The sequence below is a fragment of the Helianthus annuus genome, chromosome 6 (assembly GCF_002127325.2).
Source record: "Helianthus annuus cultivar XRQ/B chromosome 6, HanXRQr2.0-SUNRISE, whole genome shotgun sequence".
Classification (NCBI taxonomy): Eukaryota; Viridiplantae; Streptophyta; class Magnoliopsida; order Asterales; family Asteraceae; genus Helianthus; species Helianthus annuus.
This window is the reverse complement of record NC_035438.2, coordinates 114,870,249-114,893,555: the sequence shown is the minus strand read 5'-3', so window position 1 is coordinate 114,893,555 and position 23,307 is coordinate 114,870,249. Positions and strand designations below refer to the sequence as shown.

The following is a 23,307-nucleotide window of genomic DNA, read 5'->3' as shown; positions in this document are numbered from 1 at the left end:
ACCGAACGCGTAGATGGCGTAACGGGTAACCGTAAGAGTCCCACACAGGTTTCCTAAGTTAATATGCTCTAAAGAGATTGTAATATCAGTAGGATACCTTCCATTATGCCCATAACGAATTTAATCCCAATATACACCCCGTAGGGGCATTTTGGTCATCTTAAAGATTATAAAAGAGATTTCCGGGTTATACAGGAAATCTGAGTTTTCTGATCAGGTTATAAAGTTCAAAATACTTTAGTTATTATATGAAATCAGTAGCAATTGGACTCAGGTCAAAATACCATGTAGAACTCATTTTAGGTCAGAAAAGGGTATATTCGGTATTTACCGAATCGACGCCATAACCGCAGGTTATGAGCAGGTTAAAAATAATTAAAAATCTTTAAAAATCCCAAAATATTATTTTACATCAGTGTGTAAAAGGTTTGGTGTTGAAATCCGGGTTTAGATAGGCTTTATGCTGATTGCGCCGTTAAATTACAAAAGTTTTCTTAATTGCGCTATTTAGCATAACTCTTATTCTAAGACTCGGATTGACATGAAATTTTTGGGACATGCTTAGAAATCAGTAACTAAGGTTATTGTCCTTTCACATATTCAAAATTCTCGTCTTAAGTTCAAAAGGGCATTATGGTCAACTTTTAAGCATATAACGGAAATGTGCAAACGACTCGGACAAACAACGAACCAGCCACAGAGGGTTATACCATCATGTAACCTGGTCCTAAGAGAGTCCTAAGGCATATCTAAGTCATACCAAATCAGGTCAGAACTGAAGTCAAAGAAAAAGTCAAAGTTTTGCGACTTTCGGTTCCGAACCGGGTCAAAACAGCAAATGGTCGGATCAAACAAGCTTAGACCAGTTATAATACTTATTATCAAGTAATATGAGTGATAAAATAGGTTACATGCTATCTACATTGTTAATTATGCATTAAATCGAAAATTAGCATTCTGTTGACTTTTTCTAAGCAACTTTGACCCGACATTTGAACTAGTTAGAGTGGGAATCAGAGGGTGCCCTTTTAAGGGTTTAATGCCCACATAATTACCAACATATAACTACCTTTGATTCGACTAATCACTGGACCATTTGTGATTAATCGTTAAGTCAATCGTTAATTACGACGGATTGACTTTTAAGCTAAAACTAAGCAAAAGCTAAACTAAGAAAGGTTAAGCACACTTACTGAAGTCCTATGCACGACCAGAGATGCTTAGAGATAACACTTGAGCTCCAGAAATGATCAGAAGTGAAGGAATGAGGTGTGGTTACAATGTGTGCATACAAGGCCTTTATATAGTAATCCAAACACCTTAGATCCTTGACAACTAAGTCTACAAGTGTAACCAGATCATCAACAAGTGTCCCTAAGGTCTAGGGGTCGTCTAGGGGCGCCCATGCTGTTAATAATGGCTTCTAAGTCGGTTAAAACACCAAACAGTGCTTCTGTCCGCATTTTCTGTATCTGGGAGGCTGACGCGGCCCGCGTCAAAGATCCATCCACTCTTACGCGGCCCGCCTGAATCTTCCTGTCAGAGCCCATATCTTTTACTGTCCACGCGGCCCGCATAAGCCTTATGGCAACTCTTACGCGGCCCGCCTGAGGCCTGCTGTAAGATTTTTCAAATCTTTTTACATTATTGCAGCTGGCTCTTGGCGTTTCGAAGGGGTAACTTTGCACTTTGGGCCTTTCTTATTTACGTATAAGGGCCTCGTGACTTTTTCCCAACTTATTAATCCTTGGTTAGTTTATTACTACACGAAAAGTCATAACTTTCAACGTTGACGCTTTTAACCCCTCGCGTACGAATTCGATCATATCTTTCTCATTTTATAACGGAACTTGATGAAATTTATATCGTGCATTCTAGTGAGCATATTTTACCTTTACAAAGCCTCGGGTTTATTAAAGGGTCACTCAGAGGTACAACTTAAACATGTTGACACATTTAACCCCTACATTTTGTAATCTTTCACTTTCTTCCACATTTCGTTCCGTATGATCAATGATTCATTCGTTTGAAGGTACTAGCATCATGTAGGGTTACTGTAAAGTATATTCGTCCCTTATTGACATTTTGAATCCTTGAATTCACATACTTTCTATGTTTGTCAACTTTAGTCCCTCTGAAGTATTGATTACCACGTGCAAACTTATGACACGTGTCATGACTCTATAGGACGCAAATTTTCGAGGTGTTACATCCTCACCCCCTTAAAAGAAATCTCGACCTCAAGATTTACTGAAACAAATGAGGGTACTTTTCTTTCATCGTGGACTCTACCTCCCACGTGTACTCGGGACCTCTACGGGCATCCCATTTTACCTTTACAATCGGTATATACTTCCTTCGAAGCTTCTTAACCTGTCGATCCTCGATTGACACAAGTTTTTCAACAAACTTCAAGCTTTCATCTATGTGCACATCTGTATGCGGTATAACTAGTGATTCGTCAGCGAAACACTTCTTCAGATTGTAGATGTGGAAAACATTATGAATACTACTGAGCTCTTCCGGTAAGTTTAACTTATAGGCAACCGATCCGACACGTTCGATTATCTCGAAGGGTCCAATGTATCTCGGGCTTAACTTGCCTTTCTTACCAAATCGCATCACTCCCTTCCAGGGTGATACTTTAAGCAATACCTTGTCACCTACTTCCAAGTTAAAAGGTTTACGCTTCAAATCTGCGTAGCTTTTCTGTCTATCTCGGGCAGCTTTCAAACGGTCACGAATTTGGACAATCTTGTCCGTCGTTTCAAATATTATTTCAGGTCCTGTCATCTGGACATCTCCAACTTCCGCCCAACAAACGGGCGTTCTACACTTTCTACCATACAAGGCTTCGAAAGGAGCAGCTTTAATGCTCGTATGGTAGCTATTGTTATATGAGAACTCGACCAATGGTAGGTGGTTATCCCAACTACCACCTAAATCAATCACACATGCACGAAGCATGTCTTCCAATGTTTGGATTGTACGCTCACTCTGTCCGTCCGTCTGAGGGTGGTAACCCGTACTGCAGTTAAGCGCGAACCCAAAGATTGTTGGAAACTTTTCCAAAAATGTGACGTATATCTGGTATCTCTGTCAGGGATAATAGACACAGGCACGCCATGTAGAGATACAATCTTATCTACGTACAATTGGGCTAACATGTCGGAGCTATAAGTCTCCTTAATGGGTAGGAAATGTGCTGACTTAGTCAACCTATCAACTATCACCCATATCATATCATTTCCTTTCCTTGTCTTCGGCAACTTGGTGATAAAATCCATCGTCACCATTTCCCACTTCCACTTGGGAAGTTCAGGCTGTTGCAGCAAACCTGACGGCTTTTGATGTTCGGCTTTGACTTACGCACAAGTTAAACATTTAGCTACATAGGTAGCTATGGACTTCTTCAAGCCTATCCACCAAAAGTTTGCCTTCAAATCCTGGTACATCTTGTCAGCTCCAGGATGAACGGAGTATTTGGAACTGTGGGCTTCCTAGAGGATAACGTCTCGTAGTCCTCCGTAAACTGGAACCCATATTCGTCCATTTAACCTTAAAATTCCATCTTTGCCATAGGATAACTGTTCTTCAGTTACCCCTAGCTTTTCATTAGGATAGTTAGCTTCCAGCACAGCTTCCTTCTGTGCAGCTAACAATCTTTCATTTAAGCTATTCTTTATCTCAATGCTCTTGGCATTGATTCTAATAGGCTTTACCCTTTCCTTCCGGCTTAAGGCATTGACGACTACATTCGCCTTGCCAGGATGGTACCTTATCTCACAATCATAATCATTTAAAGTCTCCATCCACCATCGTTGCCTCATGTTCAAATCCTTCTAATCGAACAGGTGCTGGAGGCTCTTGTGATCAGAATAGATCACGAATTTGATGCCATATAAATAGTGTCTCCAAAGCTTCAGTGCAAATACAACGGCACCCAACTCCAAGTCATGGGTGGTGTAATTCTTTTCATGCACTTTCAACTGACGTGAAGCATAGGCAATAACCTTGCCTTTCTGCATAAGCACACAACCCATCCCGGTGTGTGATGCATCACAGTATACTACAAACTCTTCCGTCCCATCCGGCAATGTCAACACAGGTGCATTGCTTAGCTTCTGTTTGAGGATATCGAAGGACTCTTGCTGCTTAGGACCCCAGTTAAACTTAACATTCTTTCTAGTCAAAGAAGTCAGGGGTGCAGCAATCCTTGAAAAGTTCTCAATAAACCGTCTGTAATAACCTGCCAATCCTAAGAAGCTGCGAATTTCTGTGGGCGTCTTCGGCTCTTGCCAATTCATGACAGCTTCCACCTTGGCGGGATCCACTTGAATACCACGCTCACTAACCATATGTCCAATAAATTGGACTTCTCGAAGCCAGAATTCACACTTAGAGAATTTGGCGTAAAGCTTTTCCTGTTGAAGTAGTGAAAGAATACATCGTAGGTGCTTTTCATGATCAGCTTGGTTCTTCGAATAGATGAGAATGTCGTCTATGAAGACAGTGACAAATTTGTCCAAGTATGGCTTGCAGACACGGTTCATGAGATCCATGAATGCCGCTGGTGCATTAGTGAGCCCGAAAGGCATCACTAGGAACTCGTAATGACCATAACGAGTCCTAAATGCAGTCTTGTGTACGTCTTCATCTCTAACCTTCAATTGGTGATAACCTGACCTCAGATCGATCTTAGAGAAGTAGCTTGCTCCTTGAAGTTGATCGAACAGATCGTTGATCCTGGGTAATGGATACCTATTCTTGATGGTAACCTTGTTCAGCTCACGGTAATCGATGCACAGACGCATCGTTCCATCCTTTTTCTTGACAAATAGGATTGGTGCTCCCCAAGGAGACGAAATAGGTCTTATGAAACCTTTGGCTAGCAATTCATCCAGTTGTGTCCTTAATTCCTTCATCTCGGTAGGTGCCAATCTGTAGGGTGCTCTAGCAACAGGTGCTGCCCCTGGAATAATGTCAATCCTGAACTCCACTTGCCTATCTGATGGTAAACCAGGTAGTTCCTCCGGAAAGACTTCAGGGTATTCTGAAATGACAGGGATATCTTCAATCTTGGGTTTCGGCTCATCGATAGTTACTTGCGCCATGTAGATGACACAACCCTTTTTCAAACATCTAGAAGCCTTGAGCATAGTCACTTGCTCAGGCAGTCCATACTGGGTATCTCCTTGAATGGTAAGTGGTTCACCAGATGAAGTCTTGATCACCACTTGCTTCTTATTACAAATAATCTGGGCCTGGTTATGAGATAACCAGTCCATACCCAACACTATATCGAAACCGGCTAGCTTCAACGGAAGTAGGGTCAAGGGAAAAGAGTGGTTCCTAATGGATATGGAACATCCCTCTAAAATGGTTGAGGCGGTTTCTAAGGTGCCATCAGCTAGTTCCACCTCATATTTCACACTTAGGGTCTTAACAGGTAAATTCAGCAATTTGCAAAACTTATTGTCTACAAATGATCTATCAGCTCCTGAATCAAACAGTACTCTTGCATAGACATCATTTATGAGAAAGGTACCCGTGATCACGTTATCATCTTGCACTGCTTCCTTTGCGTCCATCCTGAAGACTCTAGCATTAGTCTTTTTTCCTTCATCCGCTTTCTTGGCACACTTTGGGCAGTTTGTCTTAATGTTCCCCTTCTCATTGCAATTGTAACACGTTGCGTCTTTTAGTTTCTTGCATTCCAGGGTCTTATGTTCCGTGGATTTGCAAATCCGACAACGTCCCGCCTGAGACTGGGATTTGGAGTCAAGTCTGCATTTCCCATAATGGTATTTCTGGCAAGTCTTACACTTGGGCTTATCCCCAGACTGATGCCCATCTTTCCTTGATCCAGATCCTTTCTTGTGGTCATTGCTTCCACGGTGCTTCTTGTTTGATCGACGAGAGTTGTCGTCATCATCATGCTTTCTCTTCTCGGCATCCTTGTTCCTGATCTCAGCCTGACCGCATCCAGAGTGAGGGATAAGGATATATCAGCTACTGACCTGAATGTAGCTGGCCGAGAGGCTTTCACACTAGCCTCGATCTCCGGAGCTAAGCCCCCTATGAAACGAGCTATTCTTTTTGGTTCCGGGGTCACCAGATAAGGAACCAATCTTGACATGGTATTAAAGCTCGTGAGGTAAGCTTGGCAATCCAGATTCTTCATCACTAATGACAGAAAATCTGACTCAATCTTCTCAACCTCATGCTGAGGGCAGTAGTTCTCTCGAATGAGGGCAACGAATTGTTCCCATGACATGCTATACAGTGGAACCTTCCCAGTGGCCTGAATCAATGATCTCCACCAGGCCAAGGCCTCACCCTTGAATGATTGAGATACAAACTTCACTATATCCTTTTCAGCGCACCCGCTGATATCAACCACCGTGTCCATCTCATCTAACCACGTCATGCAGTCTATCGCTCCTTTCTCCCCTGTAAAATCCCGGGGCTTGCATGAAACGAAGTACTTGTAGGAGCAACCCTTATCACGGGGACATTGGTTCAGCACAACTTTTTGAGACGGGACACTATGATGGTTCGACGAGTGACGATCATCATCATCTTTCTTTGGTTCTTCCTTCTTGGAGGGAGGCTTGCTATGAGCCTCTGAATGAGTCTTGGGCTTTGAATGCGGTGCGGATCGGGTCCTACTCCGAATCCCGCTCGACTCACTGTATTGCCTATCCAAGGCTTTCGTAACAGCATTGTCAATCAACGCTTGCAGTTCCGCACCCGCTATATTAATACGAACTTCATTCTCATTCTCCTTTGGATGACTATTTATTTCATCCGAGTCAGCCATTTTATCTTGAACTGCTTCATAAGAAAATGACAAAAATTCATTTGGGAGTTTATTATGGAATTGCCCTTTTTTGGCAATTCATTAACCATGGTACACATGGCCATATTTGGTTAATTTGTTACTCACTTTTATTTAGGATTTTAATGTAACTTATCCTAATTACAATAATATTGTTAGTGGCACAAAAGCCTAGTCACGGGGACATTTTATATTATAAGCCAGGATTTCAGAGAATCAAGGCATGCAGGTTTGAACATAGTTCTTTACCTTTCTGACAGGGAGTCATAGACTACAACTGTCTTTTGTCTTATATGACAATGAGTATAGCCCGTAGGCACTTCATCACTAATGGATGTTTGATAAGTGATCATCTTACTTGATGATTTAAACTCATGATTTATAAATCATTAATTTAGGTTTTTGGAACCCTTAGAAGGATCCTTGCGTAAAATGACATGTGTGATTTTAACGAATCACGTCTGCCAGGAGCGTTAACATGTTTACAGAGGTTAACCGGAATCTGAATCTTTTAATCAGGTCTTACCATCTTGGCCGGGTCTTATAATGACACAAGGCTAGGTTACACCATTAAGATTCTTTATTTAATAACTGGTAGGCAGATCAATTTAAAAGGAATGATTTCGATTTATCTCATATAATTATGCATATAATGACGAAAATGAAATTTATAAACTTAGCATTCCAATATATAAAAAGTTACACACTGCCCTAAACGGGACTTTTAGATAGACAAAATACCTATGCAGAGGTTATACAGAAAATAAGTCCACGCAGGGACCAAATACTAGGATAGATGTCCTCGCAGGGACTGAAAAGCAGGTCCACACAGGGACTAAACACACCATAAATGTCCACGCAGGGACTATAAAACAAGTCCACGCAGGGACTAAATACCAAGATAAATGTCCACGCAGGAACTTGATTGAAATAAGAAATATAACAGTACATATAGAGACTAATGATCTCGCTTCTTTTTCCCTTTTAACAGGTTTTCTAGGCCTTTTAGGAATCCACAGTTGTTCTTACGTTCTTGCTCAAAATCTCATTCCACCCTGTTCAAACGGTGGAGGATTTCTTCCTGCTCCGGTGGGGAAAAACTTGGCTGCTGCGATAGGTGCTGAGCCGGCGGTCTAGCAGGTATTGGATACCCATGAGTTGAGTATCCCATTCCCAAGGTGTTTCATAAGGTACTTCAGGGTGAAGGGCGTGGTAGTTTGCCGCCGCTTCAACGTAAGGGTCGACACCTATATAGTTGTAGTGCGTGTGAGCTGGCTGCTCAAACGGGTTGTACGCTGTGGAACCGGCGTATGTAGGTATCGGGTTATCATAACCAAATGGTGGCGGAGGCGGTGCAACTGGTGCAGAATTCACCTCTGCAGGGTGGTTCGAAGGTCCACCCATTTGTGGGTCTTCAGGCAGTGGCGGAAAATGACTTCCACTTGAGTGGCGAGGGGTGCTAAAGTGAAAATCCCCTCCCCGTGTGGACATCCACGCGCCTGATCTCCTACGCCTTGGTGGATCCGAAGGTGCTTGATGAACTGGTGGCGGTGGAGGCGGTGGCATAACTGCCACGAAACGCGAATCCTCGGAAGGATCCTGCTGCTGCTGTTGTTGCTGCTCATGAGGCGATAAATGGTGAGAGGGTGTAAAGTACCACTCATACTGGTTGAACCACGCCTGATAACTTTCGGGACCCTGATAGGGTGTTCCATGGAAGGATGATCCATCAAAGATCTCGATTGGATGGTTGGGGGTACCTCTTGCAGGCTCGACGGGATCTGTATCTTCGTCCATGTCCATAGCATTGTCTTCGGAGAAATGGTCCTCTGGTCCTAGAGGGTTAAAACCTATGGGTTCCTGGACAAAGTTTGTCGGGTTGAATCGGCCCTGAAGGACAGGAGTAGGGTCGCCAAAAGAACGGTGCGAAACGGAACGCTGGAGAGGTTTAAATGAAGGTTGAGGGTTATCGGGTTCATTTTCTGAGTTCGGTCCAAAAGAGTGACGGTAGGAAGGTGTTGAACTGTGCGAGGTAGACCGTCTAGCGGGCTCAAAAGAGGTTCCTTCTGTTCCTCCGAGGTTCGTCACTCCTTGTGCTGGAAGGAGCTCGCACGAGTGAAGGTCCGGCCTCGTGATCATTGTGGGTAGTGATCGGCCCCTTGCCTCTTCCTCCTCTTCTGATTGCTGGTGGCATATTTCCTGCTTAAAAATTTTAAATCAACAACAAACAATAAAGGACAAACTAGAACAACAATTCGAATTCGTCCTATGTTCTTGTCTAGACTCGAGTATGTGCAATTGTGTCATTGAGATTAAACACATAAGGATAGTGTTTAATTCACTCAACGCTGGCTCTGATACCAACCTGTCACACCCCGATTTCCACACGATTCACCGGTGGGCCCGGTGGGGGATTACCGTGACGTAGTTGGCAACAATACAGTCAAACAACATAATATTTAAATGCACAGCGGAAGCAAAAGATAGATATATTTCAACTGAATGTTATTGTAATATCATGTATCACAAATAGTTGAAAATAATCCACAGGGGATCAAAAATAAAATAGGAATAATGTTCAACAGTTCGACGTCCAAGCTTGCGAGACTTATTGTGGACGCTAGGAGAAAGCCAGCCTAGTTCGTTTAGTACCTGCAGTTAACCTTTTGGGAAAATACGTCAGTTTACACTGGTAAATAAATTCAACCGACACTTTTGCAAAAGGTTTAATAAAATTGATTTGAATGCACGTGGCACAAACTTTTATAACTTGGGATAATTATTTTAATGTAATACTTGTAAACGAATTACATGTTTCTTTGCGTTCAGTAGCCCGTTCCGTAGACCGGGTTAAAGACTAATAGACACACCACAGGTATAATGCCCACAAGGTTAATCCTTAAGTGAGATACCGTTTTTCATATGCAACTGTCAGGTGTACGCCTACACCCCGTGCTTAGGTCGTGGCCATCTCGTAAGATGATGCCAGGGATATCCGGGACATGGTCATTAACCCCCCAAAGGCTTTAAGCAACAAATCAAATTTTTAACGGGTCATCTTGAAAATACTTAACCACTAATCGATTAAGGTCAAATGCCCGACCAAGCGGTATTTTATATACCGTACCACAATCCCGTATAGGGAAATAAGTTAAAAGTATTTACCTTTGCAAGTATAATTCACAAACAGCTAATGCAAGTAGCTTTTACCGGGTCTCCTATTCTGGAACGAAGGTTTATAATAACCTATTAGAATCCTAACGGGTCTTTGATTAAGCTTAAACTTAGACCGGTTAGTTTTAACGAAAGATACGGTTCGAATGCACGATTAAGCGAAGACCGGAATAAAATGTGATTTAGACCCGACAAGTTTGAAGACTTGTTTAATATGGGTAATCCAATCACATTCTGGATTTTGAGATAAAAATGACAAGGTTTGACCCGTTTCGGCTAATTTATGCAAACTAGTTACATAAACCGAACCGAACGCGTAGATGGCGTAACGGGTAACCGTAAGAGTCCCACACAGGTTTCCTAAGTTAATATGCTCTAAATAGGTTGTGATATCAGTAGGATACCATCCATTATGCCCATAACGAATTTAATCCCAATATACACCCCGTAGGGGCATTTTGGTCATCTTAAAGATTATAAAAGAGATTTCCGGGTTATACAGGAAATCTGAGTTTTCTGATTAGGTTATAAAGTTCAAAATACTTTATTTATTATATGAAATTAGTAGCAATTAGATTCGGGTCAAAATACCATGTAGAACTCATTTTAGGTCCGAAAAGGGTATATTCGGTATTTACCGAATCGACGCCATAATCGCAGGTTATGAGCAGGTTAAAAATAATTAAAAATCTTTAAAAATCCCAAAATATTATTTTACATCAGTGTGTAAAAGGTTTGGTGTCGAAATCCGGGTTTAGATAGGCTTTATGCTAATTTCATCGTTAAATTACAAAAGTTTTCTTAATTGCGCTATTTAGCATAACTCCTATTCTAGACCTCGGACTGACATGAAATTTTTGGGACATGCTTAGAAATCAGTAAATAAGGTTATTTTCCTTTCACATATTCAAAATTCTCGTCTTAAGGTCAAAAGGGCATTATGGTCAACTTTTAAGCATATAACGGAAATGTGCAAACGACTCGGACAAACAACGAACCAGCCACAAAGGGTTATACCATCATGTAACCTGGTCCTAAGAGAGTCTTAAGGCATATCTAAGTCATACCAAATCGGGTCAGACTGAAGTCAAAGCAAAAGTCAAAGTTTTGCGACTTTCGATTCCGAACCGGGTCAAAACAGCAAATGGTCGGATCAAACAAGCTTAGACCAGTTATAATACTTATTATCAAGTTATATGAGTGATAAAATAGGTTACATGCCATCTACTTTGTTAATTATGCATTAAATCGAAAATTAGCATTCTGTTGACTTTTTCTAAGCAACTTTGACCCGACATTTGGACTAGTTAGAGTGGGAATCAGAGGGTGCCCTTTTAAGGGTTTAATGCCCACATAATTACCAACATATGACTACCTTTGATTCGACTAATCACTGGACCATTTGTGATTAATTGTTAAGTCAATCGTTAATTACGACGGATTGACTCTTAAGCTAAAACTAAGCAAAAACTAAACTAAGAAAGGTTAAGCACACTTACTGAAGTCCTATGCACGACCAGAGATGCTTAGAGAGAACACTTGAGCTCCAGAAATGATCAGAAGTGAAGGAATGAGGTGTGGTTACAATGTGTGCATACAAGGCCTTTATATAGTAATCCAAACACCTTAGATCCTTGACAACTAAGTCTACAAGTGTAACCATATCATCAACAAGTGTCCCTGAGGTCTAGGGGTCGTCTAGGGGGCGCCCATGCTGTTAATAATGGCTTCTAAGTCGGTTAAAACACCAAACAGTGCTTCTGTCCGCATTTTCTGTATCTTGGAGGCTGACGCGGCCCGCGTCAAAGATCCATCCACTCTTACACGGCCCGCCTGAATCTTCCTGTCAGAGCCCATATCTTTTACTATCCATGCGGCCCGCATAAGCCTTATGGCAACTCTTACGCGGCCCGCCTGAGGCCTGCTGTAAGATTTTTCAAATCTTTTTACATTATTGCAGCTGGCTCTTGGCGTTTCGAAGGGGTAACTTCGCACTTTGGGCCTTTCTTATTTACGTATAAGGGCCTCGTGACTTTTACCCAACTTATTAATCCTTGGTTTGTTTATTACTACACGAAAAGTCATAACTTTCAACGTTGACGCTTTTAACCCCTCGCGTACGAATTCGATCATATCTTTCTCATTTTATAACGGAACTTGATGAAATTTATATCGTGCATTCTAGTGAGCATATTTTACCTTTACAAAGCCTCGGGTTTGTTAAAGGGTCACTCAGAGGTACAACTTAAACATGTTGACACATTTAACCCCTGCAGTTTGTAATCTTTCACTTTCTTCCACATTTCGTTCCGTATGATCCATGATTCATTCGTTTGAAGGTACTAGCATCATGTAGGGTTACTGTAAAGTATATTCGTCCCTTTTTGACATTTTGAACCCTTGAATTCACATACTTTCTATGTTTGTCAACTTTAGTCCCTCTGAAGTATTTATTACCACGTGCAAACTTATGACACGTGTCATTACTCTATAGAACGCAAATTTTCGAGGTGTTACAGTTCAGCAGACTACACCCAGAACACGAGTCGTACAAACCAGCCAAGCGCGTAGGGTACAACCCAAAGGCAGAACATGATTACACCTTAAGCTATCGTCCAGATGACATGGCTGAAAATTCAAAATTCATCAGGGAAATCGCCACAGCTGCTATAGACAAGACAAAGTTGCCACACAACGTGGGCAAATACAACGGCTTGACAGATCCAGATGACCACCTCCAAGTTTTTAACGGCGCAGGAGCAACAGGTGGGTGGAACCTACCAACTTGGTGTCATCTTTTCGAACAAACATTTGTGGGCGCAGCGCGCGTCTGGTTTGACAGCTTACCAGCAGGAAAAATTAAATCATGGGTCGACTTTCGAGAGAAGTTCCTCGCGCACTTCTCTCAATAGCGAAGACACACCAGAGACCCGGCTGATTGTTTGAATATATGGCGCCGGGACCACGAAAGCGTGGAAGATTTCATCACAAGATATAACAAGGAATGTCTGGAGATCGGAGACGTAGGTGAAAAGATGATGCGCGCACACTTCATGAGGGCAGTCAAGTGCGATGATCTAATCAAGCGTGTGAAGGGAAGAGACAGAGGACCTAAAGATTGGGAAACCTTCATTGAGGCAGCCAAAACAATAGCACAAACAGATAAACAGTTGACCGGTGATGATCACCGTCAACGCGGATATACCCAGAGTGACCGGCACAACAAAAAGGGCAGAAGCCAATCATGGAAAGCGTCCGGTCACAGAGAGAGAAGCCCAGCAAGGGAAGATGCGCGCCACACAATCAATCAGATAGCCCACCGAAAAGAAGTAAAAAGAGAAAACAGGGAGAAACAGTGGACACCATTGACAAACACCCCTTCTGAGGTCTTGGCCACTGAAAATCACCAGTTCAAACCACCCCTGCAGATGCGCAACAAGAGGGGTTGTTGGAACCTTGAGGTTTATTCATAAAGAAATACTAAAGTATAGGGTTGATCTTGTAATGTCTAACTAATATGTTTTGGGTCAAGTGTTAGTAATGGGTCTTGTGAGATCTCGAGTGGGCCTAGGAATGGTCTCGATCCATTCTAGATAGTATATAAGAAAACCTTTGTTATGTTTAGGGGTTGATCGATCAGGAGAAAGTCAAGGGAGGCCACTCGAGATTGATTGTGTGTGCTTCTTGTATCAGTCATCAATTCTAAGGTGAACGCAAGATACTTTTTGATTTGATTATTGTGTTTATTTACTTTATTGTTTTCTTGAATCCGCTTGTGTTCGGATTCCGCACTTACACAAGTTAACATTGATATCATTGAAAGATCCTTTAGGGTTTTACAATTGGTATCAGAGCCATTAGAACCTTTTGGAACCTCCAAGTTACAGAATTCCTAGAGAAGCTAGAGTGGGAGGCGATTGGTTGTGAAAACACTTGTACTAGACGGTTTTGCTTATTCAAGTAATAGAATCGTGTGCAAGTGTTGAAAGTGATTCGGTTTGTTCTTCGTTTTTCATATTTGTCGGTTTATCTTGAATCATCTTGTGTTTGGTTTCCGCACTCTCACAAGATTAGGTTTAATATCATTGAAAGATCCGTTTACGGGACTTACAGGGGTCAAGATCCCAATCTCTTATGTGAATTCCACAAGGACACGGGCCACATAACCGATGACTATTTCAGTTTAAAGGAAGAAATTGAAAGGACCCTGAGAAATGGAAAGCTCACTCACTTGGTAAAGGGCGGGAAACGCGATTATCGCCAAGTTCAAAGACGAGAGGAAGGGCCAGATAACAAAAAACTCAGAAAGTTAGAAACCCACATGGTTCAGGGAGGTCCACGAAGGCCAAGGAAAAACTATAACAAGCGCACACAAGACGACTCGTGGCGCGAGCGGCAAGTTATTTTTCCCATTGTTAGAGGGGGCCCGAGGGAAAAGCGACCGATAGTCATCTCAGGAGTGATTGGTCATTACCAAACAGACTACATTTTCATCGATCCGGGAAGCACCGCGGATATCATATATGAACAATGCTTCAATCAATTTGATCAGGAGGATAAGGCGCGCTTGGAACCAGTCGATTACCCACTCACTGGTTTCTGCAACGAAGCCGTCTTTCCCTTGGGATAGATATCATTCCCGGTGTTACTCTCAGATGGAAGAAATTCAAGAACAGAAGAGGTCACATTCATGGTGTTGCCAGCACATTCAAGACATGACATCCTCTTAGGAAGAGAATCCCAGGGAGACTTCAGTATGATATGCTCTGCGCCACACTCAGCCATTGGATTCCCAACTGAAACAGGCATAGCACTAATATACGCAAGCAAAGAGGTCTTAGCAACGGATGAGGTCAGACCTGCAAAGGCAAGTAAACCAGCACCGCGCGCAGAAGCAGAAAAATGGGTACTGAATAGCGCATACCCAGAACAGACAGTTACCTTAGGACCTGCGTTGTCCAATTTAACGCGCGCGGCGCTCAAGAAGTTGTTACACGAAAACATGGACGTGTTTGCCTGGACACCAGCTGATATGGTGGGTGTTCCACGGCACATAGCAGAACACCGGCTAAATGTCTTAGAGGAAGCGAAACCAGTGGTACATGCCAAGCACCACTTAGGAGATATAAAACACGATGCCATGAAAGAACAAGTAATGGAGCTGTTGAACGCGGGCATCATTAGAGAAGTCAGATACCAGACATGGGTGGCAAGCCCAGTGATGGTGAAAAAACCAAATGGAAGCTGGAGAATGTGCATAGATTACAAAGATCTAAACAAGGCATGTCCACGTGACTTTTACGCCTTACCAGACATAGACGAAAAGATCGACTCTCTAGCAACATTCAGGTGGAAGTGCTTCCTTGACTGCTACAAGGGGTATCACCAGGTCCAAATGGCTGTTCAAGATGAAGACAAAACCGCATTCCGCACACCGACAGGGCTGTACTGTTACACCAAGATGCCTTTCGGCCTAAAGAATGCGGGCGCGACCTATCAGAGATTGATGAACGAGACATTCACCGATGCCATCGGCAAGTACATCGAAGTGTATATGGATGATTTGGTGATTATGAGCAAGGAAGAAAGCATGATGCTGGTGAACATCCAAAGACTTTCAACACGCTGCGCAGCGTAAGTATTAAACTGAATCCAGCAAAATGCTCATTTGGCATGGAAGAAGGAAAATTCTTAGGTTTCATTGTCACAAAAGATGGCTTCAAGGTAAATCCAGAAAAAGTTCAAGCAATCGAAAGAATGCCTTCCCCATCAAACATCAAAGAGATGTAAAAATTAGCAGGACAATTAGCAGCGCTCAATCGTTTCCTAGCTAATCACGCCGCAAAATCCTTTCCGTTCATCAAAACATTGCGCAACTGTATGAAGAAGAGCCAGTTTCAATGGACTCCGGAAGCAGAGAGTGCGTTCCGCGAGATGAAAGACTGCCTCATCAAACTGCCGACACTAACCGCACCAATCAAAGGAGAACCCTTGGTACTATATCTGTCAGCTTCTGATAGAGCAGTTGGAGCAGTGCTACTTGTCGATCGTCAAGGTATCCAAACACCAGTCTACTATGTGTCACGAACCTTGTCCGACCCAGAAACTTGGTACGCCATCATGGAGAAACTAGTCCTCGCGCTGATCCATGCATCAAGACGACTGCGAAGGTATTTTGCTAACCATGTCATACATGTGTTAACAAACTACAACATTGGCAACATCCTGGCAAGGCCAGAAATCTCAGGAAGGCTAGCCAAATGGGCGATAGAACTCGGAGGTCACAATGTGGTTTTCAGACCAAGACCAGCCATCAAGGGGCAAGTGCTAGCAGATTTCATGACAGAGGTACCTGACGATAAGGACCGAGAATGTAAAGCAATGGAGAAAGCCGAAAAGAAGCAAGTAGAAGAACCGTGGTTGCTATACACGGACGGAGCGTCAAACGAAGACGGTGCAGGCGCAGGGCTTCGGCTGGTGAGTCATGACAAACATGAATTCACATATGCCATACGCCTGGATTTCAAAAGTACGAACAACGAAGCCGAGTATGAAGCTTTCCTTGCTGGCTTAAGGTTGGCGATCAAAATGGGAGTCCGACACATCGAAGCGCATGTGGACTCCATGCTAGTGGCTGGCCAGATCAACGGGCAGTATGAAGCCAAGGGATATGTAATGGCGCTCTATCTAAGTCAAGCAAAGATGTTGCTACAAACCTTCTATTCCTACAAGGTGCATCACATAAACAGAAGCGAGAACAAACCAGCAGACGTGCTGAGTAAACTTGCATCTACAAGCTTCCAACACCTGGCAAAGGATGTGCGCATAGAAGTTCTGAACAACCCGTCTGTTCCACTAAGGGAGGTAAGCGTCATCCAAACAGGAACAACGTCTTGGATGACTCTAATAATCATGTACCTTCAGTCTGGGATTCTCCCGGAAAACAAAGCAGAGGCAAGGAAAATCCAATACAAGGCCGAGCACTACCAGATGCCGATGGAATTTTATACAGAAAGTCATACCTTGGCCCATTGCTGAGATGCGTAGACGTTGAAGACGCAAACTATTTGATCCGGGAGGTCCATGAAGGAATTTGTAGTATACATGCCGGGCCAAGAATGGTGGTGGCAAAAGTGATGAACGCCGGGTACTACTGGCCCGGAATGCATCTAGACGCGGTAAGAGAGTTGAGGAAATGCAGTGGATGCCAAAGACATGCGCCCCAAAAACGAGTTAGTACCAGTCACAACCGCATGGCCCTTCCAACAATGGGGCATAGACATGGTCGGCCCTTCCCCAGAAGCCCCAGGGGCGGTCAAATTCATAATAGTCGGAGTCGACTATTTCACCAACTGGGTAGAGGCAAAGGCACTTGCATCAACCACGTCAAATGTCGTCAAAAGATTCATATGGGAACAAATCATATGCCGTTTCGGCCTACCGCTCAGAATCATCACTGACAACGGCACGAACTTCGCAGCAGACGACCTCGAACGATGGTTCAAAGAATTGCACATCGAGCACACCTTCTCCTCGGTTGTGCACCCGCAAGGGAACGGTCAAGTAGAAGCGGTTAACAAAAGCATTGTCGACGGTATCAAAGCAAGGTAGGGCGAGAAAAGAAGAGGCTGGGTTGATGAGCTGCCAAGCATACTGTGGGCCCACAAAACAATGCCAAAGACAAGCAACGGTGAAACACCGTTCAGTCTAGTTTACGGGTCCGAGGCAGTAATACAAACAGAAATCGGATTGCCGTCTCCACGAATGCTCTCCATGAACTTAATCGACAACGAAGAAGAAAGGAGGCTCGATCTGGACCTCCTAGAAGAAAGAAGAGAGATGGCGGCAATCAATGAGGCAAAGTACAAAACGAAGCTGGAAAAGTATTACAACTCCAAAGTCCGAGTATGCACTTTCAACCCAGGAGACTACGTCTTAAGAGACAATGAGGCTTCCAACGCAGAAAAACCTGGGAAACTGGCTCCCAAATGGGAAGGTCCATATGTTATCGATACAGTACTCGGCAAAGGGGCTTACAAACTGCGCACCATCGCCGACAAGGAGGTTCCACGAACTTGGAATGCTCAACAGCTTAGAAAGTGTTATATGTAAAACAGCTATGTAACCGCAAAGGCTGAACCGCCAACACGTTTATCATAATACAAGAAGTGTTTGGCTACTTTTATTTCATGCAAATTTTTTGTCACAACTGCATATATTACTTTGGGCGTACACGAAAACATCAATGGCTCGACCATAGGAAACGTTGTAGACCTCCAAGGCTCGTCACAACCAAGTGCACAGCCGGGTCAGAAACACAACCAAAGCCTACAAAACGCCAAAACAAAACTTCGTGCCCACATAAACACGAAGATATCGATAGCAAGGTAAATAAACATTGTAATGCTCCCAAAGCTGAACACAGCTGAGCTCACACAATAACCTGCAACTCGATCACTTTGTAGTTAACACAACATAACCTGTCAGCGCCATCATTCATTCGTGTCACCTAATCAAAGTAATTCCACATGCACATATTATGACGATAACAAAATTCGCATAAACACAAAAGACAAATATTAAAATACCAAACATCAAACTTGATCAGTGTCCACACACATAACAGGTAAAACAAAATAAAATTGTTTAAACAGGTCATCAAAATTACAAGGCCGCCCAAGGCCATACGCGGCTCGCAGGCCGAAATCCACCAATCAAGAGTGGCTAGTACCAGCGCCTCCCGTCGCACTTGCTTCATCCCCAAGGGCCTTCTTCAGCAAGGCAACACCATCAATTTTCCTAGCCAGCTTCTCAGCAGCTTTAACAACGGCAAATTCCAAGGAGGAAAACTCCTTGCGTTTTGCAGCATACCTACCATCACAATCCTCCGCGTAAAGCTCAAAATGGTGGTCCTTCTCCTTATTAATAGCTGCAGCTTTACCCTCAGAGTAACCGTACTTCCGACCACTATCGTATCCCGCCTGACCCAATTCATACATATACGTGGCAAGCTCAGGGGAATTCACAATACGGTCAGCAAGCTGCAAACAAACAAACAACAACATAAGAGGAATCATCAAAACATACCAAAAAAAAAAAGAAAGAAACAAAAACAACTGAAGAAGTTACCAAAGGCACCGCGCGCGAAAGCAACCATCTGCAATCATCAGATATCTCCTTAACAAGGCCATCAGAAGCCGGACATTCAGAAGTCTTCTCCTCAAGAAGCTTTCCAGTAGCCTCACACTCAGAAGCCTTTTGCTTCACAAGGAGTTCCAACTTGTCGATATGATCGACATACTCTTTCTTCTTTTTCTCAGACGCAAGGCGCGCCTGATGGGCTTCATTTGCTAGCTCCTTCTTCTCACCAGATAATCGAATAATCGCATCGCGCTGAGATTACATCTCAGCATTGGTGCATTCACAAGCAGTTTCCCAATCTTTCTGCTTTTGAAGGTTAATTTGTTTATGTTCTTTAAGCTTCTGCTCGGCATCGGCGACCCTCCATTGCAAACCCTTCTTTTCGGCATTAAATTTCTTTCTTTCCTCAGCCAACGCTCTCTTTGCATCCTCAAACTCAGCTGTCTCTTCCCCCATAGATTTTCAATCCTGGACAATTTCTTGAGCAGAAGCAAAGAAGTTAACTCCTGCGCGAACATGATCATCTAATAACTCAAAGCGATTGCGTCGCTTCTGGAACATCCTTTCAGCGGGCGGAAGAGACATAGAAAAGAAGTCATGACAGTTACCCAAATCATTCATTCGAGAACCTTGAGTAAGATTCCAGCGAGGCTCTTGCGGCAAGTCATCACAAGCAGGATTGTGAGTATCCCACGAATCAGCACGCACGTTCGTAAATTGCGGCAAGTCATCACACCCATATCTATCTGTAACACCTCGAAAATTCATGTCCAATATCATATCGACACGTGTCATGAACTTAAAACGTGTAAAGGATTTAATTAGAGGGACTAAAGTTGACAAACAGAGAAAGTATGTGAATATAAGGGTTCAAAATGTCAACAATAGATAAATATATCTTTTAATAACCCTACAAGATGTTTATACCCTTAAACGAATAAATCATGGATCATACGAAGCTAATTGTGAAAGAAAGTGAGGAATTACAAACTACAGGGGCTAAATGTGTCAACATGTTTAAAGTATACCTCTGAGTGATCTTTTAGCGGACCCGAAGCTTTGTAATGATAAATTATACTCACAAGAGTGTGTGATAAAAATTTCACAAGGTTTCGATTAAGTATGAGAAAGTTTTGACAATATTCGTATGCGAGGGGTTAAAAGCGTCAATATTGAAATTTAAGACTTTTCGGTGAACGTATGAATAACCGGGGACTAAAAAAAGTTGGTTTATGACTTGGAGTCCTTAAAAGTCAAGTTTGGGGGTTTATAGTGCAAAAAACCACCTTAAAATCAAGTTTGGAAGGACCAGGGACCAAAACTGCAATTAATGAAACTTTGTAACCGGATCAGAAGGGCCATGCGGCCCGCGTGAGACCCTTACATATCCTGAAGCGGGCCGCCTGGGACTACCAGATGCAGAAAATCAGGACAGCTGGCTGTTAAAGCTTTGTAACCGACTTAAAATGGTTGTTTTTGATTCTATGGGCTTGTTTGCTGGTATATTAAGGCCTAGGGACACTTGTAATGATCCCATAACCTCCCTAGACCTTGTTTGGCATGATCTTGATGATCAAAGAAGCCTATATAAAGGCCTTGAGTTGGGTTTTCATTTGCTCATTCATTTGGAACTTCACAACTCTTTGCTTGGAGGTTCCTGGAGCTCAAGGCTCATCCATAGTGATCATTAGTTGAGCTTAGGACTATTGTAAGTATGCTTAACCTCCTTTAATTCAGTTTTGCTTAGTTTATTAGCGTAAAGTCAAACCGTCGTAATTAAGGTTTGACTTCGTCATTAATCTTAATTGCTCTAGTCAAAATTCAAATTGAAAGTACCCATGAGTTGGTAATTATGTGGGCATTAAACCCTTAAAAGGTCACCCTCTGATTCCCACTCTAATTAGGTCAATTGTCGAGTCAAACTTGGTTACAAAAAGTCAACAGGAAGCTATTTTGTAAATAAACACATAATTATTAAGGTGTAAGCTATGAAACCTGTTTTGACACTCATATAACTTGGTAATTAATATAAGAACATGTCTAAACATGTTCGACTCGACAATTTTCAGTTTAGGCTCGGTTCGGGACCGAAAGTCGCATAGTTTGACTTATGCTTTGACTTTCAGTTCTGACCCGTTTGAGCATGATTTAGGAATGCCTTAGAGCCTTATTAGGACCAAGTTACCTATAAGTATAACCCTCTGAGATTATACAACTTGGTTCATTAGTTATCCAATTCATATACATGATTCCGTTAAATGCTTAAATGTTGACTATTATGCCCTTTTGACCTTAAAACATGATTTTTGATAAAGTGAAAGAATAGAAACCTTCACTACTGATTTATAAACTTGTCCCTAGAATTTGACATCAGTTTGAGGTCTAGATTAAGAGTTATGCTCATTAGCGTAATTAAGAAGCTTTTAAGTATATAAACCGCATAATTAGCATATAGCCTATCTAAACCCAATTTTTAATATCAAACTTATTAGCCACTGATGTAATATAATATTTTGGGATTTTTGAAGATTTTTATTTATTTTTAGGCTGAGCATAACATAGAGTTCTAAGCTTATTTCGGTAATTGCCGGTTTTGCCCTTTTGGGCTATAAAATGAGTTTTACAAATCCTTTTGACCCCAAACCTTTTTCTACTGATCTAATATGATAAATAAAGTATTTTGAGCCTTCTGGAATAATAAAATTATCGGCTTTCCTTTTAAAACCCGGAAATGGCTCCAAATCGTCTTTTTAAGCATTTTTAACGCGTAGTATGTATTAAAACCATTTTATAAATATAAGGTTTGATGCTTACTGATATTTTTAGTAAATATTTACATTCTAACAGTAAGCAAAGGTCTTAAGCTCAGATTTCTGATTTTGACCTTTTAGGCTTATGTGAAATTACCAAAATGCCCTTAAGATGCATAGTGGATAGATTTCACATATAAGTTATACCTTACTGATATAACTTAGTAAAATGAGTATTTTTACTGATTACGTCAGACCCGAAACTCAGAAACATATTTAAACCCTTTTATAACCTTTTAAATGACCAAAATGCCCCTGCGAGGCATAAATTGGTTTTAAATTCGTGTTGGGCATAATAGAAGACATCCTACTGATGTCACAACATATTTAAGGCATATTAACTTGTGGAACATGTTCATGACTCTTATGGTTACCCGTTACACATGTTTCACGTTCGGATTGGTCTATGTAACTAGTTTACATATATTAGCCGAAATGGGTCAAACCATATCGTTTTTGTCTCAAAACCCAGAATGTGTTTAAGTTACCCATGTTAAACGAGCTTACAAGCTTGTCGGGTCAAAACCACATTCTAAACCGGTCTTCGCCTTATCGTGCGTTTGAACCGTGTTTTCCTTTTGAAAACTAAGCAGTCTAAGTATAAACTTAATTAAAGACCCGTTAGGATTCTAATAGGTTATTAAAACCTTCGTTCCAGATTAGGAGCCCCGTAAAAAAGCTACGTGCACTTGCTGTATTTGAATTATACCATTGCTCAGGTAAATACTCTTAACTTATTTTCCCTATACGGGCTTGGGATACGGTGCTATAAAAGTACCGCTTGGTCGGGTTTGTGTAATCATTTGAATCGGATTGTGATTGATGTATTTGCATGACTCGTTTGATATGTATTATTTGGTGTATGGCCCTTGGGGGTTAAATGACCATGTCCCGGATATCCTTGGCATCATTCATGAAATGGCCACGACCTAAGCACGGGGTGTAGGCGTACACCTGACAGTTGCATTATGTAAAAACTGGTATCCCACTATAAGGAATCGACCTTGTGGGCATTATACCTGTGGCCTGTCAGTTAACTTAAGTCCGGCCCTACAAACCGGCCCTAATGGACGACAAATGAGTAAAACTGTATACAAGATTATTTTATATAATTGTCCCAAGTTATAAAATATTTTTGCCGAAGTGCATTTAAATAAATTTTTAAACTCTTTTCAAAATGAGTCAGTTAAGTTGTATTTACCAGTGCAAACTGACGTATTTTCCAAAAAGGCTAAGTGCAGGTGCTAGACGAAATAGGCTGGCTACTCCAGGCATCATTACTCAAGTCTCGCAAGCTTTAGATGTCAAAGTCTGTTGAACAGTTTTCCTTTTTATTTGATC

The 23,307-nt window shown here is 42.1% G+C and overlaps 1 protein-coding gene across 1 annotated transcript; it reads left to right on the top strand.

The window, feature by feature from the left end:
- Positions 1-15,895: 15,895 nt before the first annotated feature.
- LOC110876567 lies at positions 15,896-17,053 on the top strand. The gene has a single exon (XM_022124734.1). The coding sequence runs from the start codon at positions 15,896-15,898 to the stop codon at positions 17,051-17,053; it is 1,158 nt and encodes a 385-aa protein (XP_021980426.1).
- Positions 17,054-23,307: the final 6,254 nt, after the last annotated feature.

What these genes read in the sequence shown, in the direction of transcription:
- LOC110876567 (XM_022124734.1), top strand. Translation starts at nt 15,896, where the DNA reads ATGAAGAAGAGCCAGTTTCAATGGACTCCGGAAGCAGAGAGTGCGTTC.